Source organism: Lonchura striata, chromosome 17 (genome assembly GCF_046129695.1).
Source record: "Lonchura striata isolate bLonStr1 chromosome 17, bLonStr1.mat, whole genome shotgun sequence".
NCBI lineage: Eukaryota > Metazoa > Chordata > Aves > Passeriformes > Estrildidae > Lonchura > Lonchura striata.
Window position 1 is genome coordinate 552,175 of NC_134619.1, and position 18,361 is coordinate 570,535.

At 42.7% G+C, this 18,361-nt stretch overlaps 1 protein-coding gene across 2 annotated transcripts in view; it reads left to right on the top strand.

Annotated features, from left to right (window-relative positions):
- Positions 1-10,608: 10,608 nt before the first annotated feature.
- The window catches only part of ARFGEF2 (ARF guanine nucleotide exchange factor 2), a 34,741-nt gene continuing 26,988 nt past the window's right edge, over positions 10,609-18,361 (top strand). Inside the window, exons 1-3 of one of the 2 annotated variants that reach the window (XM_021539221.2) lie at positions 10,609-10,865; positions 17,390-17,420; positions 18,235-18,358. In XM_021539221.2, coding sequence (XP_021394896.2) covers positions 10,727-10,865; positions 17,390-17,420; positions 18,235-18,358 — 294 coding nt within the window. In that variant the 5' untranslated portion in view covers positions 10,609-10,726. The remainder of the gene's footprint in view (positions 10,866-17,389; positions 17,421-18,234; positions 18,359-18,361) is intronic. The other variant, XM_077786970.1, reaches the window with a different exon arrangement.

Consider the following 18,361-nt stretch of genomic DNA (forward strand, 5'->3'; position numbering starts at 1 on the left):
ACTGCCAATATGTGTTCTCCAGTGAGCACTTCAAAAGCAAACAAAAAAAATGCTGCTACTTTGTAAAACAGTCAGGGAGTCAATTACAGGGAGTCTAACATCAATTACTATGAATTCAAGGCTTTTCATGAAGATGTAATTAATTTACATGTGCTTGTAAGTTGCTTGCAGCTGTTACATTTTTATGTTGTCTCTCCCAATAGCAGCAAGATGATAAGGTCTTCACACAGTATCACAATACCAAAGAAAATAATAATCCATGGTGTGTTCATCTGCATGCTGGCTGTATTCAGCCTTGTAGGAAAAAAATGTTATTTACTCCTGACCTGCTGAAGGCTCTAGGAAAGTCCCAGAAAGTTGGGTGAGATGTGATTGCATCTGTAGATATACAGAGTAATTTTAGAAACTTCAGTCAAAATAATGTAGTTAATAGGGATTTCCATGTGTGTGGTTAAAATCAGGTTCTGGCCTGTGTGCAGTGGATATGAATCAACTTTCACCTGTCCCTATATAATTCATTGCAGATAACTGATTTTGCTAAAGACACTGCTGATTTATTCTAGCTAAGAACTATCCCTTTGATTTCTACAAATGATCAATCTTCAAGCAAGATATATGGAGGTAGTTTGCAGTGAGCTTTGCAGAAATAATTTCTTAGCTTCTGACTCTTCAGGAACCTAGACTGCCAGTGGAGCATTTGCATTTATCTTTTTAACATCAGCCTAAAAATAGGTTTAAGCTAAAGATACTCAGGTAACTTGACAGCAGAGTGACTTGGAACAAATAGAGGCTTAGAGTGAACATGGTGAACAAAGGAAAAGAATTGCTAGGAAGGGTGGATGGAATTCTCTGTGATTAGAAGATAATATAATACACACAGTTAAACTCTGAAAGCACTTAATTAGACACACGGTGTGTGGTAGAAGGACATAAGTAGTACGTCCATTTGAAAACAGGGAAACAGATGTACGTATCTGAAGTGGCTGCCCAAGAATACTGTGAATATGGGCAAAACAGAGCCCACTCAAAGGGGTCACCACAATGCCCCTCGAGTTTCCAGTCAGCAACTCAGATTTTACCTGTGGGGTTGTTAGGTCACCTGTGAGTGCGACGACACAGCAGTGCCCAAGGCTTGTGCTTCTCCTTGGCATCCCCACTTACCTGATACCCCAAATATCCTAGAGAAAACTGAAGGTTAACACCACTTCATGCCATAAAGTATTCTGGTTTTGAGAAGAAAGATGAGATACTATAAACTGTATCATGGGTTCTGCACACAAGCTTTTGTAAAATGTTACATCAGTGTTTCTCTTGGAAGAGTGACAACACAATGAGAACGGAGAGTTGCAGCCTTCCCATGAGGGGAGATGGACAAAGCTTTTTGAAAATATTCCTGGTATTGAACTCACTAATTAATTGGAAATGCAGCTTATTTCTTTTTCATAGGTTTCAGATTTGTGTCAAATCCTAAACACATATAATTGGAGAAGAAGCGTGTGTTATTTCATACATTCTGTATTCAAGTCAAAGCATTCAATTTTGGAAGACACCCTGGGAGAAGGCTGTATTTGCTACTACTCACTCCTCTGATACTTCTTTTCTTTCCACTGTCTGATTCACTTCTTTAATCATATTTCCCCTCTTTTGCTCTTCCTCAATCATACCCACCTACTTAAAACTAATCACATACTAAAAAGTGCATAATTAGGTTTTCATTATGTTCTTTCCTGACATAATTTTTGATTATGTAATTGAGGGTTCTCACTGAGCTCTTGAACTGAGAGAAGATTTTTGGTTTAATTAATCAAATGGTCCTTCTCAATTCAGGTTAGTTTTAAGCAGTTTTGTTTTTAAGTCAGGTGCAGAAAGTTTCTATTATTCCTGACATAATGCTATATGATCTGATCTTTACCCTCTAATGCCAACAATAGAGAAGCATAGCCTTGACAGCAGGCTCAGGTATATTTATCTAAAGAAAAGAAGATGTATCAAACTTCAATATGCTTGAAGTAGGATGATTTTTTTTAATTTTTAAATTTTCTTTTTCTTTTGCAAATTAGAAGTTTGTCAGATTTTGATTAAATAGTCAGTTAAACTGGGGCTGTTCCAAGTGATTTTTCCCCATATGAGACCATTTACAAATTTGCAACTCCTTACATTTTTTTCAGACAAATTAACATTCTTACAAAATTTATTATTTTGGGAGAGTACTAAAAAAGGCTTCTGGAAAGTTTGCAGATTGTATGCAAATAAGTATTTGCCCTGTGCTAATACCTTCAAGCAAAGGTTTATTCTCTGTATTTTGTTCTCTGTAAGTACATGAAGGAAAAATAGCATGGACAATAGTGCTTGTTTTCTGTTTCGTTATAAATTACTTCTTCCTAGCTGCAATTGCGTTATTTCCTCTGCCAGTACATTGAACAGGAAAAGCCACCTACCTCTGTGTCAGCACAAGCTATGCATAGAAATTGTAATGAGGAGGTGGAGGCTGGAATTCTGTGGCTGGTTCAAAACTTGTGGTGGTTTCACAACTAAAGCTGGAAAGAATCTTCTGCGAGGAACAGAGAGCTGAAGATCATAGGAAAAAATATTTTATGGCACATAAATATACCTGGAATACATGGCCTCTATGCACCTGCTCTTCTTTTCTCCAGTTCTATTCTTTGCTTTTCCCAATGCACCTCAGTGGTGTTGAAGATGTAGGGCATGATCTTGGGGCAAGGGATTGGCACTAGCTCAGCAGTCTGTCACCAGCTGAAGGGGTTTTGGTGAATTGTTCTCAGCTTAAGATCGGACCACGGCTGAGAGACTGACTGGGCTGAGGTCCAGTCCGTGTGCTGTGTGAGGAAGAGGAGCAAACATCACAGAACGTGCTACTGCATCTCCTGTGTCTGTGACATTCCCTGTTCCAAATGCAGCTGTGCAGATATGTCATTTCTGGGATTTATTGTCTGCACCTGCAATTTTGGTCAGTTTTTTTTTTTTAATACTGGAGTATATGAGTAAACTAATATGCATTTCCAAGATGATATGTGAATTCTTCTCCACTAAATACTAAGAGTGATGGAGGTCTGCATTTGATAAACTAAAGATCTTTGCTAAGGATTGGCTGAGTCAGTTTCATATCACACCAGCACAAAATAGAGAGCTTGGTCATAATACATGATTTTGCCATTTATAGGCTCCCTGTGCATCTTGTATCAATTATAAAACTCTCTCCATGGTTATTGTAGTGCGCACATTTTGTATCTATGATCTGAATTCATGTAACTTGGAAACATTTAGTCATCTGTGTAGCTTGGACCCTGTTTTTATTGTTGAATTTAACCAAAGTGTGAACTACACTTTTTTCCCTTCGACACTGTTGCCAATTTTCACCACTTCCTTTGTGACATTGTGGCGGACAGCATCAGGAACTGATCAGCTGATCCAGCTCAAATTAACTGGAAGGCAAATAAACAAAAGGTCTTTTTTTCAGTCAGATTTGCTCCCGGACAAGCTCAGTGTGCAACCTCCAAGAGTTACTGCAGGCATGAGAGGAGCTGTTCAGTCCTGTGGTAAGGGCAGGGATGGGAGAAGGATGGGATTGCCTCTTTTGGCAGTAATTCATCTACAGATCAGTTTAAAGCCATTTGTGAAACTATAGCCTTGCACAACTGCCTGCATCAACACTGGATGCAGTCCTTGGACTTATAACCACTTGTGTAAGGTCAGTGCACTTGCAGCTCACAGTGTAGGAGCAGAAAGGCATTCTAGGAAATCATCACCAGCTCTAACAGAATGCTAATCAACTACAGCAGTCCCTCCAAGGAAGGGGAATCAGACTTTTTGTACTATTGATATTTCCAAAACAGGCTTCTTTCTTTTTCCCTGGTTGATCTTTGTGCAGAAACATTAAAAGTGTAGCAATAAAAATGCCATTAAACTGACAGTGTCACTCGTTAAATCACAGAACACTTCCATTTGAATTACAGTGTAAATACTGTACAAGTCTTAACAGGAAGCCATTAGGAAGAGAGTTAGGAGGAGGCTCTTGTGCTTTGCCATGGAAGATAGAACTGTAGGCTCAATGCTATGCTGAGGTTGCTTTTCAGGGGGGAAAAGGAAAGATAATTTGATAGAGAATGCTTTGTTTAAACAAAAACTACTTAGCAAAGTCATAGGGTATTTGTCTCTGGCCTGCACAATGTTTGGCTTTTATTGCTCGTAGGGACACCCTAGTGTGAGTATAAGGTGTACAGGATTAAGCAGAGTGTTGTTTCCCGATCTCAGGATGTTTTGAACTGGATTGTGCAGACAGTTTTACAGCTTTACATCCATTGCTGACCTCTGTGATGTATTATTACATCAATGGTCCCAAGCACTGAAAAGGACCGCCACAATTCAGACTTTTCTGGGTGTCTTGGAGACTTCTGACAGCAGCCTTGAGCTCTGTCAGTCCCTGGGGAAGGTGGCAAAATGTATTTTATGCTTGCTTTCTCACAAGCACAAGGAGAGAGAACAGCTCTTTAGAAGCGTTCAGACAAAGCCTTCTCTTGGAGTGGCTGGTGCTCTGGACATAGCTTGCACTGGGCCTGTATTGTCATCGTTCCAGCACCAAAGTCCCCACAGGGTCCTGTGTTTCCTCTGCTCCTCTAGAGGGGTAGGAGGCAGTGGTTTGTGTGTGAAGTGTGGTGGGCTTTGGCTGCATTTCTGTCTGGTATGCACCAGGGCACCAAAGCATGCCAGCTGCAGTCACTAACAATGCCCGCTTGCTAAAGGGTGCAAAGGGGTGGGTGAGTGAGTCTGAGTCTCCACATTTCATTGGGATGATGATGTGGAAATGATGATGTTTTTCCATTCTACTGGTTGAAGAAATTATGAAACCATTTCTGTTTCAAATTGAACATGCTGCCTTAGAACACCAGACCAAGACAGTTAACAGGTTCTTTCCTCTGTGTCAGTACAATATATTGCAACACAATTTTTGCACTTTGCTTTTTGTAACTTTCCTTAAAATGGTGGCCGGGACTCAAATGATGAAGTACAGAGACAAAGGGAAACTAAAACAGTGGTTTTGGAAAGAAGGCCAAAAGATATAATATAAAGACAGAGATTTTCAAGAAGATTGTGGAAAAACTTCCATTGACAACAGCATAGACAAATATTCTTGCGCTTTATAAACTGAACCGCTCTGGAAGGAGAAAGAAAGGATCAGTTCCACAGCCCCACTTTCTACACACACATTTCAATTTTTTCAATATGTTTCTTCTGATCCAGTAACATTTAGTCTCGTAAAGCATTTGGGAAATACTGCAAGGACAAATAAAATAAAGCTTAAATAAAATAGGAATGACTGGATTGCTCACTGGACCTGTTGAGTTATGCATTTTAATTCTAGTCCAATAGGAAGAAGATACAATAAGCCAAACCAAAACAAAGTTCCTTTTGTCTCCATGAAGATTCCTCTGAAGAATACCTGACTGCAACTCAAGAATAAATGGCTCAGTAATGAGCAGAGAGAGGAAGTCTTTCCTGCTGAGAGGAAAGGAAACAAGCCTTCTTAAATCTGAATCAAGTAGCCAAGGACCTGGCTTTGGGAAAGACATGAAGAGCTCTGCACATACATGAGTAAGGTCTATACTGTATGATAAAGCTAGGGACATTTCTTGATGGCACTCTGAGTTTCTTACAAGAAATTATGAGAAATAAAGATCAGATTAAAGGTTAGAGAGAAGGTCACATCATTTTAATTCCTCAAAGAGCTACTCATCTCTTCTGACTGAAGTTATCCTGATAGAAACCCACTACAATTGAAAACCAGGATCTTCTGTAGCTTAGTATTCCATTTCCTTTGTTTTTACTGAGTACAAGGTTTGTGTCAACAAAATCTGCCTCATTATACACTTGCCTAAGTGAAAAGCAGAGTGCTGTGCAAAGTAGGCTCTTCTGTGCACAGACACAATGTGAACAGCCAGGTCTGTGCCATTCAAATATACACAACTCCAACTAGCACTTGCTTCTGTGGCAAGTAAAGTCTCATTATCACCTCTCAGACAGGAAATTTGGAAGTGAGTGATTATCTAGCCCCAGGTCTTCCACCTCTCCAGCACCCCAGGGTGTGGGAGCTACTCAATTTCATTTGCATCTTTCCAAACAATTACACTTCTTGCTCTGCAGGCAAAAGCAGGAGTTGGCAAAAATATTTTCCCCAAATGCTCCTTCTCTCTGGCTGCTATCCTTTAAAAATAAATGCACTTTTGCTTTTTTCAAAACACGTTGTTTCTAATGTTTCTCTGTATGTAGGTAATTGCAGACTTTTGATATGGTTCTAAACACTGTAAAAGGAAAACAGAAAATTTCAAGCCTATGTTAAGCTATTAAAATGACTGTGTTTAGGGCTGCTGCTCATCAGAAACACACTCTGCTACCAGTGAGAGCAGTGGCTGTTCAGTAATATGGGCCACAAAGGCAATAATTTTTGAATATGTGAACACTTTGATTTAAGTCTGACCTTCAGATTCTGTTGCATCTCTGCTTGTCTGAACACTGTTATATTCCTTACCATCCTCTTATGGTTACATATTATTTGATCCCATAACAAGGAACAGAGGCTGCAGTTCAGCATCGAAGGGTCTTTGTCTGCTTCTGTCCAGTACACGTGATTTATTGTGATACCTTCATGTGAGTCTGGTACCACAGCGGATCTCAGGATTGGCTCCTTCTGCCAGGACAAGTGAAAAAAAATCTCTAACTTGGTGTTTATTGAAAGGTCAACAAAAAAAAAAATTAATTTAACAAAATTATTGTGTGGGATAAATATCTACTTTCTTTGGACAGGCTGCCGATTCTTTGAAATGTGAAAAAAATGAAAACTGCAGATTTGGGGTATTGCCAAAGTATGTATTCCAGATTTTTTAATAAGAAAGTTCAAGTTCTCTTTTGAGAGAGAGAGAACTGCAAATCTGATCTATTCTGATGGCTTTATAAGGAAAGAAGAATTTAATTTGTATTTACTTAAAATTGTATAAATCTCACTTATTTGAAATACTGCTATTATCCTTTGTAACTTACTTCAAGGTAAAATATTGGGTTAAAAAGTAAATCCCAGCAGTGAGCAGGTTTGAAAGCCAGTGGTGGCTGCAGCACCGCAGGGCTGGCAGTGGTGCAGGTCTGTCAACGGTGCAGGGCTGGCAGCGGTGCAGGTCTGGCAGCGGTGCAGGGCTGTCAATGGTGCAGGTCTGGCAGCGGCGCAGGGTTGGGAGTGGTGCAGGGCTGGGAGCAGTGCAGGGCTGGGAGCGATGCAGTGCAGGGCTGTGATGCAGGGCTGGCAGTGATGCAGGGCTGTGATGCAGGGCTGGCAGTGGTGCAGGTCTGTCAACGGTGCAGGGCTGGCAGCGGTGCAGGTCTGGCAGCGGTGCAGGTCTGGCAGCGGTGCAGGGCTGGCTGTGGTGCAGGGCTGGCAGCGGTGCAGGGCTGGCAGTGATGCAGGGCTGTCAGCGGTGCAGGGCTGGCAGCGGTGCAGGGTTGGGAGTGGTGCAGGGCTGGGAGCAGTGCAGGGCTGGGAGCGATGCAGTGCAGGGCTGTGATGCAGGGCTGGCAGTGATGCAGGGCTGTCAGCGGTGCAGGGCTGGCTGTGGTGCAGGGCTGGCTGCAGCAGCTCCTGCCCAGCCTGGCCCAGCTCGGTGGACAAGCAGCTCCAGTGCCTCTCCTGCCAAGTGATTTTTCTTTTCATCTCATGACATTACACAGTGCTGTTTAGATATATTGTCTGTCCTTTTCTCACATTACAGGGCTTCTCTGGCTGGAGTGCAAGGTCTGTGTGAGCCTGCTGGCAGTAAGATGGTCAGAAGACACAGAAGGTCTCAGACTGGGATTTGAAGAAAATAGTGGGAGTGAAAGGGAGAGCATTGTCTATACACATCATGGTGAAATGCCTCGCTAATATCACAGAAATACTTGAATAATTACTCACTTAATAGTTATCTCAATTATATTGCTAGCAGTGGAAGAGCGCTTTACTATGTGGATTTACTGATTTTAGAGCATGCAGTGTTGAACTGGAAAAAATTAGAGAGTTGAGACAGTGAATCAAATGATGATACCCCCCCGGGGAAATCCACAAATAAGTACATTACTGGACAGCAGGAAAAGTGGCTGGAAGCCAGGCAGAATAAATAGGATCAGTCCCAAAGGAAATTATTAAAAATAGGCAGAAGTAAAAGAAGTTCTATGCTAATGCTGGACTGGGAACCAAGCTACTATACAGACCAGTACTGGTTTTCCAAGAATTTCCCATTTCCAAGAATGTCCTTTCTGCATCTATTTTTAGACTGTGGTTTCCTTCCTAAAACAAGCTATGTAGCAACATGCCAGTGGGAAAGTGCTGCGAGGTTAGTCCTGTGAGTCAGTACAGAGCACCTGGCCTCTGGGCAGAAATCCAGAGCAGCTTCTTGCCAAGGAAGTAGCTTGTACAAATTGAACTCTGTCCACCTGTTCGGCATTGTTTGCTCATGATTTATGTCTCGCACTACAGACGTATTTGCCACAATGAGCTATTTACAGCAGTTTAATAGTAATCGTTGGAATTGGCATGGAACGCACTGGCAAGCACATGCATGAGATACGTGTATTTCTTCCCCCTTGCTCTGCCTCCTCTCCCACTGAAAGGCTTTCTTTCTTTGTCTGCAGCCAGCGGCACACATCACGCAGCTCCGCTCTGCAGCACGGTGCTGCGCTCAGCAGCAGCACTGCACTGGCTATGCTGCTCTTGAATTAGCCAAATGACTCACATTCTTCCCTCAAAATCAGCTACTGTAATCTTTAAAATACTCTGAGGAAAAGAATCTTTGAAACTAGTCGTAAGAATGACATCAAGGCCATTATTCTTCCACTGAGTTTAGTTCTCCGTGACGGCAGCGTAAGGAGAGCACTGTGTGCGGAGCAGGCCTCTTGGACTTCAGGACGGTCTGTCTCTCGTGGTGGAGACATCGTGTGGGCTGGGAGACACTGAGGCATTATGCCATGTGCTGGAAGCCCAGGTGCATTTGGTGTTCAGGTAAAAGAAGCCCTTGGCTATAACCAAACTTCAGCTAGGGGAGCATGCCACGCAGCAGCTCTGCGTTCTTCATCTGCCGCTGGCATCAGAGCTCGCTGAAAAACCGAGGCCTGCTACTGGCTCTTGGCTCTTTGAAATCCAAACCACAACCCCAGTGTAGCCCTACACCTATGAATTCAGATAGTACTCTGTGATTTCAAAAACAGGGGGCTTACCTGATAGAAAATTTTTTAAAATCTCCGTTAAACCATCTGTTCAATCTGTTTTCTAAAAACTAGCCTGTATCCATTTGCTTCTCTCCTGAGAACTAATCCTGTCCCACGATAAAAACCCTAAAATCAGAACTGATAATTTGGCTGACAATATGTGAAGAGCTCTGCTGCTTAATTAGTTCTGCAATGCTGCTGACAGTAATTACAGCCTCCTTTTGTGTCAATAACTAAGTCAGCAACTCTCAAAAAAGATTCAGGGCCTTGTTTGTCTTTTAGTAATGTCACTTTTGCATCACTGTAATTTCAGTGATAACAGTAAAATTACCCTTAATGTGCAGTAGAGTAAGTGAAAGGAACATCTAGATGTATACCTTGGGGGTTGGGTTTGCAGTCACATTTTTGATTTTAAAAATATGTGTCAAAAATTACAAGCACTGGTCAATTTTCCCTGGGAAATAATACTAAACTGATGCTTTGCACAGGTGTTTGGAGCTTTTGTTAGTGGTTTTGGGGACAAGAATTGCAGCTCTTGACAAAGCAACACTGAAGATTTATTGATGTCATTTTACAGAGTTAGAGTCCTGCTGTTTGAGAAAAAGGAAGCAAAACTGCAATCTGGAGAACTGAATGTGCTCCTGTATTCCCCATTAGATGTGGCCATCTGAATTTGAAGGAGACCTTTGTGGAATTTCATGGAAGAGCTGTCTGTGCACAGTGATGGTTAGCAGAACAAGGAGGGTGCAATGGAGGAAATACGGATTCTTGCCACATGGTGCTGATGGAGTAAATATGGTTTATTGCTGCACGGTGCCAATAGGGTAAATATGGATTGTTGCCATATGGTGCCAATGGAGTAAATACAGATTATTGCCCATGGCTACCGGCTTTGGAGCCCCGAACCGGGTTTCAGCTGTGAGGTGCTTTACCTAGGCAAAGGGGAAAGGGAGAAGATTCAATTAGGTATAAGGTTATTTATTAACAGAGAGTTCATAGCTGTGACTGAAAATTTCATTTTTAGTGAGTCCTCATTAGTGTACGACTTGGCTTTTTTAGATGTGCTCTCTCTGCATGCCTCGTTACAGGACTGTGTGAGAGTTAACAGGGATAATGCGAATGGCGAGATACTTAGGTCAGAAGCATTATAAACCCGACTATTCCCCCAACGCGACAGTAAATCACATCCCGGGCAGTAATTGACAGCTTCCCTCGGGCCTGGCCGGGCCCGCCCCTCAGGCAGGCCCCGCCCTCGGCCCCGCCCCGCCCCTCAGGCTGGCCCGCCCCGCCCCTCAGGCAGGCCCCGCCCTCTGCCCCGCCCTCGGCCCCGCCCCCGGCACGCGCGGCCCCGCGGGCGGGGTCAGGGCCGGCCGCATCACGTGACGGTGTCAAGATGGCGGCGCCGTGGCGCGGCCGCTGAGGGAGGCGCGTCCCTTCCGGGTGGTGTCGCGGGCCCGGTGCTCGTCCCGCTCCCGGCCCCGTCATGCAGCCACCGGCTCACGAGCAGGACGCCCGCACCAAGAGCATGTTCGTGTCGCGGGCGCTGGAGAAGATCCTGGCGGAGAAGGAGGCGAAGCGGCCCCCGCACGGGCAGCTGCGGACCGCCTGCCAGGTGGCGCTGGGTGAGTCGGCCCGGCCCGGCCCGGCCCGGCCCGCACGGGGCACGGCGGTGAAGGGGCCCGGCCCTCCGCACGTGTCCCCTCCGCCTGCCGTCCCGGGAGGTGCGGGAGAGCCTCTCGGGACCTTGGGGCGGAGGGAGAGCTCTCTCTCCAGTACAGGACGTGCAAATACGCGGGGAAAAACCCCAAATACCCGTTTTATTAAGTTCTGGTCTCGGTGTGAAACAGGAGGGACTTGGTTTTGAGAGCCACTTCGGTTTTGAGAAAATTAATTGTAACTTTTCGACTAGGAAACAAGAGTTTTTAAGTCCCGGAGCTTCTCGGGATGTCAGATATGACCTGATCTCCAGGTTGTGTTCGGACTGATTAAGGACTGTTAGCATTGTAACCAAATGCCCGTATAATATCTGTGATGTTTTCAGAGCTGAAATCGCTTTTTGTGAAATTTGTGGACTGCTCCTGAAATCTGCAAGTACAAGCTTATGCAAAGATCTCTGTGGTAAAAGTTCTGACAAAACGGTGTGTCACAGAGAGGGAGAAGATAAACCAAGTAGAACAGTAGAGCTCTGAAGCTGGAGCTCTCTCTGGCCCTTTCTTAATTTGCAAAAATGACATTTTCAGTTTTGGTTGCATCCCATCAATATTTTCCTTGGAATTGGGAACATTTAGTGTATGCAAGACAGAAAAAAGACAGGTTGGGTATGTAAGGAGGCTGGGCAGGTGCAGGTCTGGCCTGGACAGAGTGAGCTTAAAGAAATGCTGTCATTTTTATCTTCCTCCCAGCAGTCTTTACTGCCAGGAGATCTGTAGGAGCTCTCTGTAGTGACAGTATATCCAGAGAAGGGTAACCAGACAGAAGAGTATTTGAATTATTACTTGAAGTTGGCATTGTGAGCAGCAGAGCAACACATATGCCCCAGCAGCTAGGGTCTGTTTTTCCTAATGAGTTCCTTTTCCTGATCTCCTCCCCAGCTGCCCCCACACGCACTGAACCCACGTACAGGGCAGAGAACCTGTTTTGCTGCTATATAAACATATTTAGAGGCTGAGAAGGGGAACTTCCTTCTCAGGTGCCTGGTGAAGGTCTGTGTTTGCTGAGGCACTGCAGACGATGATTTTGAGAGGAGTGTTGTGCAATGGCCCCTGTTGGCACCTGCCACTGGGGCTGTGGCTGTGCCTGCATGTTCTGAGGTTGTGTGTTGGAGGGGAGATAATGCTTGTCATGGTGCATGTAACAAACTTGCTTTGAAAAGGAGCCCATGGACTTTTCTGGACTAAAGCAGAGGTCAGCATAAAGAGATAACCTTCTGTTGACCAACGGTTAGGGGCCTGGATGACTGTATGGGAGGATCTCTGTTATATTTGGTGAATATTACTTGATCATTATAGGTTGCCAATAGGAATGGGGATTCTTTTATTTACATGTGATTTTTTTTCCCCAAACTTTGTTCTATTTTGGTTAAGCCTTTTTTTTTTTTTTTCTTAAATGAAAAAATCTGTTTTATTTCCATATACTTAATTTTAATTAAGCATATAATTTGTATTAACTGAGACTATGACAATTCCAAAAGTGTCCACTTAATTTTCAAGCTCTGTGCAATAGTAAATATGTGAGGAAATGTGGCAAGAATGTTACTGGCAGAGTGAAGAATTCAGGCCAAACTTTGTAACCTACAGAGGCTGTCATGGATGAAAGAAGCTTCAGTATTATGAATAATAATAAAAAGTGCAGTTAACACTGAATAAAAATAATTCTGTTTGAAAGAAATGTAGTTACTTTTTGAAAGAGGTCATTGTGTCAGCTGCACTTTTCTCCAAGTTATACTTAGAATAATCCATTTCTACTTCTTACTAAATCCCTTTTGCTGTGCAGTCTTCTCTATGCCATGGTGTTTTTATTCAAGCCTTGTGGCATTGTGCCAATTATAAACCAGGAACACAGGCATGGAGCATGTGTAGCTGATATCTGCTCCTGGGACTAGGAAAGTCTAAGATGAATTTTTTTTTTCCCAAACAGGGAGAAACTGGTGTATTCTACAGCTGCCTAATAGAAATGAGCCAGTTTTTATGGCTTCTGCTATGGTGTTACTGCAGTAATGTTTCTATTACTTACCTATGCTTTACATTTGTTGTTTGGTGAGAGAGAAAAGTTTCTATGAGAATACTTGTTTTCTTACATGACTTGTGTATTGGTTTGTACATATAACTCCTAAGAATTTAAGTAAATTACTACTGAATGTTGCTGTCTCTCTTGTGTAGAGGTATTATCTAATTCTTATTTTAATCTGCTTTAATTTTTCTAAATTTAAAATCTTCTCACCCTTTTTTCCCCTGTAATTCGGTCCTTTCACTGGACTAATACTGATCAGTTTTGGACTACAGAATACACATGACCTTGTAGAAATCAGAAGAACATAGGTAGGTGCGAGTAGGACAGAAATGCACAGTATGCAAGTATGGAGGAAATGGAGCAAAACCACTTCACAGTGGTGGTGTTTTGGGTTCTTTGCTTCTTTTCATGCCTTCCTTTGAAATAGACAGCATTAATGTTAAGTAAGCAGAGTTTGAATAGATTCTTTCATTCAGTCTCTTGCTTCATCAGTAGGTGTAACGGTTGTCTCTTGTCTCCTCTAGTTGTAGTGCCAGTAAACCCCAGGAGAGAGTGGGAGAAATGGAGGGTTTTAAACAGAGAAGCTGTTCTGCTCTGCTTTAGAAAACTGTGTTTGAAAGAAAATTTGTTTTCAACAGACCATTGTATTGTATAAAAATAGTTGTTTAGTAAGCATTTGCATTTCCGTGAAGCTCCAGGTACACATGATTCTTAGTAAATCTACTGAAATTATCCTGAAAAATTTGCAGTGGAATACTGATAGTCTGTATCCCAGCAGTTCATGTTAGACTAATGCTAATTGTGCACCTGGGTCACTCACATAAACTATTACTTACTCCTACCTACTGGGGCTGTTTTTAATGACATACTGTGCAGCCACCCTGGTTCTGCAGCCTTCTTTGATAGCCTGGGCAGCTCCACATACATATCTTCAAGCTTTGTAAACAACAGAATTTGTTTAGTTAGCTTGTTAACAAGTTAAAATCTTTTCACCCATGCCTTCACTTAGGAATCTGGTTGTGTGTTTGGGAATCTCTGTGTCTGAATGACAAACGTCCAGGAGAAGTTGTGTTCCTTAGCTTGGCCAGCGAGTTCAGAAGCGCTGGGGCAGAGAGCAGGCTCGGCTTGCCAGCCCTTTTCAGGGGGCTCTGCGCAGCGCCGTGTGGTCCGTACCTGCTGGGCTCTGCGTGGAGGTGACGGCAGCTGCGCTTGGCAGCGCGGTCAGCTTTACGGGGCTGGGGGAGGGAAGCTCTGCTGCTGCTGCACGTGTTTGTGCTGGCTCTGCTGCCTGCTGCTCGGACCATGGTCCCTGCCCTTGTGCCAGCACAAGCCGTTCTTTGCACAGGAGCTCACCCCACTGCCACTGCCACAAACCCGACTCTAAGGCCACAGAGCAGGCATCGAGTTGCAGGCAGACAACAAATGTCTGGTTTAATGTGTAGTTTTCAGTACAAGTGAACCGAACCCATTCATCTGCTAGAGAAAGGCAGCTATCCAGTGTGAGATTTAGCCTGCTTTTATGGCCAGAAATTCTGGAAGAAATTGCTGCAAGGCCATTCTTGTTCCACGTCTGTTGCCTGGTAGGAATGCTGCCAGACTTTCTTAGATGGGCAGCGCAAGGCTTGAAGATGTTTCTGACTGAAGGAGGTGCCGTAGGAGAGACAGGGAGCTCTGGGACCTAAAGCACCAAGTGTGGGATCAGTGTTGTGCTGGGGTGACCAAAACTGGGGCAATGTTCTGTAGCTATGGAAGGGAGTTGAGCTGTGCCCCTTACTCCTGTGACTGGAGAAAAACAAGACCAGTGGCGGGCGGTTTCAAGAAGCTGGCAGTGTCTGGTTAGGGCTTGGCAAGCTGTTCTTGGCATCAGACTTCAATTAGGCAACTAACTATTTGCTTCACTCACTTGTGATTGTCAGACCACCAAATGAGTACTTCAGATTCGGAGGTTTTCAAACTGTTTTGATGCAATCAGTAGCACAAGTATGCCTGCAGCTTCCTTTTGTCCTTTCATTTATTCTCTTCTGCTAGTATTATCTATTAAAATACTGTTGTGGTTAAGATGTTTTTATATGGCTTTAGAAAAGCTTTTATTATAATAAAATTGTGGGGAACTTGGTCAGGCCTTGGTTAGATTTTTTTGTTGTTGTTGTTTATAGAGTACTTCTGAGAGTTATGTTGTTGCTCAAATATGGGATATTTTCTTGCATTATTTTTCCAGTGCAAGATCTATGACAAGTATCAGTAAAGATGGGCATGATCATGTCTCCTTAAGGCTATAATCTTTATGAGTCTTTCAATTCAACATCTTTTTTACTCTGCAAAACAATCAGTATGGGGGGAAATGATCTTGAAAGAGAAACTTAGTGGAGTTTTTGCATTAGAAAAATGTCTTCACTAAGAAAATGCTCTGTACACCTTGGTTCTACAGTGTCTGAAATACAGCATTAATTATATTTTTGCTGACCCTGGCATCCTGTTGTACTTGGGATTCTAGCTATAGCTAAAATATGCCTTTCTCTGCCAAGACCTGGAGGCAGGACTAAGTGTTCTGAAGGTGTAAAGCTACCTAGAAAACTGTATGTTTTAAGCAGCGGTTCCTGCATGCTACAGGAATATGCTGTGCTAAGAGCAAGGCAGATCAAAACAGGGACACAATTGGTGGGTCACATATGTTCTCAGTAGCTCTTTGGATTATAATATGGTGTTAAAGATGGGGAAGGTAATTAAATCAAAAGGCCTGAATTGAATTTCTTACTAATCACCTATTGGTAGGCCAGCTGGATACTGGAATGAAAAACACAGTGGTTTGAGAAGTGGTGCTGTGCAAGATTTACATTGTATGTTTGGCACAGAAAACCTTGGTCATTTCTTACCAACAGCCTCTATTCTGTTGTCTCCTCTCCAGTTGAAGCCTAAAGCATCAGGGGACAGGTGGTGCTGACTTTGTGCTGTCACAGAGCTGCAAAATTCCTACTGACCCTGAAGGCCTCAGTGCTGAATGCTGGGCTTGGCTTCTGCAGGGCTAGCAAGTGACAAGCTTTAAAGCTGTTCTTTAAAGCTGCGGGATATAGTTGGTTGTGTGGTGGGCTTGAGGAGAGCATATTGTGCAGGAGAGAATATTGTGCACCCAGGCTCTTCTATTTTTCTGGTTCTCTTTGGCTGACTCTGGAGTGATAACATTACTTCAGTTGGTGTGGCATGACTGTATGCCATGAGAACTAAGGGGTGTCAGACTGATGAGTGGATATGGCAGAGGGAACAGCAATCCTGGATGGAGCTTACCACTCACAGCTTATAGTTATAAAGGTTTTTGCTATGTTCTGCTTCCGTTTTCTCTAGCCAGTGTGGGTAGTAATTTTCCAAAATCAGTACCTGCTGTGAGGATTAATTCCTGTGCCATTTACTGACAAGCAGGTCTGGACAAAACCCTGTAATCTGTTTGCTGCAGTCTCTGTTCTTTAGTGTGATTTGTGTATTGATTCTCTTGAGACAGAAGAAATTCCTGAGGTTCACAGACAGCACTGAAATCATCTGACCTGTGGACAGCTGACCGCAAACAGTGGTGTCTCTCCAGAGTTGTGGAGTATAAGTACAGAATGAATGATCATTTTCTAATACCTATAATTGAAAGAAGATTTGTAAGCGTGGTAATTTGCAGAGTCAGGGTAGTTTGCAGCATGTGCTGTAGGGTGGGATGGAAGGTTCTACTGGTGTTACAGATGATGAGTTGTGCAGCCTTACTGTGGGTGCTGTTTTAGATACAGATTTGTCAGTTCACAGTGGTGCTTATGCTGGTCTGTATTGTGCATCGTGGGGATGTCAAAAAGCCTGACTAGAATCTTTGGGATCTGCTGCTGTATACAAGAGAAGTGAGAAAGGAACTTTCTTTGCCCCTGTATTTATTTTTATGAAAAGCTCTTTAAAGGTGTAATTAAAAAAAAAATAAATCTGCTGTCAAAAGGACAAAGTGCATTTGAGATTTCCTATCTCCTGGGAGCTTGTCCAGCTGATTCCTGTTGTAAGGCTTAAGACGAGCAGGCTAGCTGGCACTGCAGGTAAGGGGAAGGTTGGATGCATTGAACTCATGGTTTATCCAGTAGTTTAAAGGCTTCTGCAGGCCTGAGCACTCTGTGATGTGGACTTACACTGGAATAGATGTTGCATACTATATCTGAGGGTTCTGAAGATACCTTTTGTTGAGAAAGATACCTTTTGTTTGGAAAAAGTAGCTTTTTAAATGCAAAATTGGAAAGATACACTTTTCAATAACTGGTGAAACTCTAATCTCTGAAGCTGAGCTGTTACAGAAATGGAGTAGCAAACACTGAAGTGCAAAACTAGATTTAAACATCTTTACTTTATTACTGTGTTATTGATGGTGATAACTAAGGCTTGAATTTCTTTTTCTCTCTTCCAGATGAAATAAAAAGTGAGCTGGAAAAGCAAAGGTAAATTGTTAATTACTCTAAATAGAAGTGTGTGAAAAGAGCAAATGGAATAGTTTTGTGGAAGTGTAAGAGTGTATATACATTATAGCAGTGAATTTGTGAATACCCAGTTACCCACCTTTCTGCCAAGAACATGTGGCCTGACCTGTGTGTTTCACTTACACAATGTTTGTGGCTGTGGGTACTCAAGCCATAACTGCCTGTGAATTTCACCAGGAAAAAATTGTGAAATTTCTAAAAGGTGCCGTTTTTTTGCTTCCTTTTACTGGACTCAGTAGCCTGATAGGAAATAATGGGGAGCAGTACATACCCCCTGTTTGATAGCATGTGCTCTTTATTACCTAGATCAAGAACACCAATTTAAATATTACTGCAATAAAAGTTTTAAAAAAGTTTTCCAGCACTGTGCTATGATTGAAAATGAGCAGATGGGTCTCCAAATGTGTTTCTGTTTGCTTAGTGTTCTGCTTATGGGCATCGTTTAATCCATTTTGAATAACATGGGTAGATATATCAGTTGTGTAGGAGTTTTCCAATATTTCAGACAGTGGGACAGTGTTGGAGTGTAGTGAGGGAAGAGTAAAGCTGAAGAAGATACAAAAAAGATCAGATAGAACATAAATAAATGTAAAATGGGTTTTGTGTGATTTTTAAAGAAAATTAATCCTTGTTTAAGAAAGTATATGCAAGAAAACTGCAGTACATTTTTATGCTTCTTTGCATTATTTTCCTTTAAATTCAGAAAAAAGAGAAAGTGTAGTTTGCTGTGATATACATGCTTAGAAAACTTAATAATTCTTTGTATCTGACCTAGAGAAGGCACTGCTGCTCCACCAAAAGCAAATTTCATTGAAGCAGATAAATATTTCCTTCCATTTGAGCTGGCCTGCCAGTCAAAGTCTCCACGCATAGTCAGTACTTCCCTGGATTGTTTACAGGTA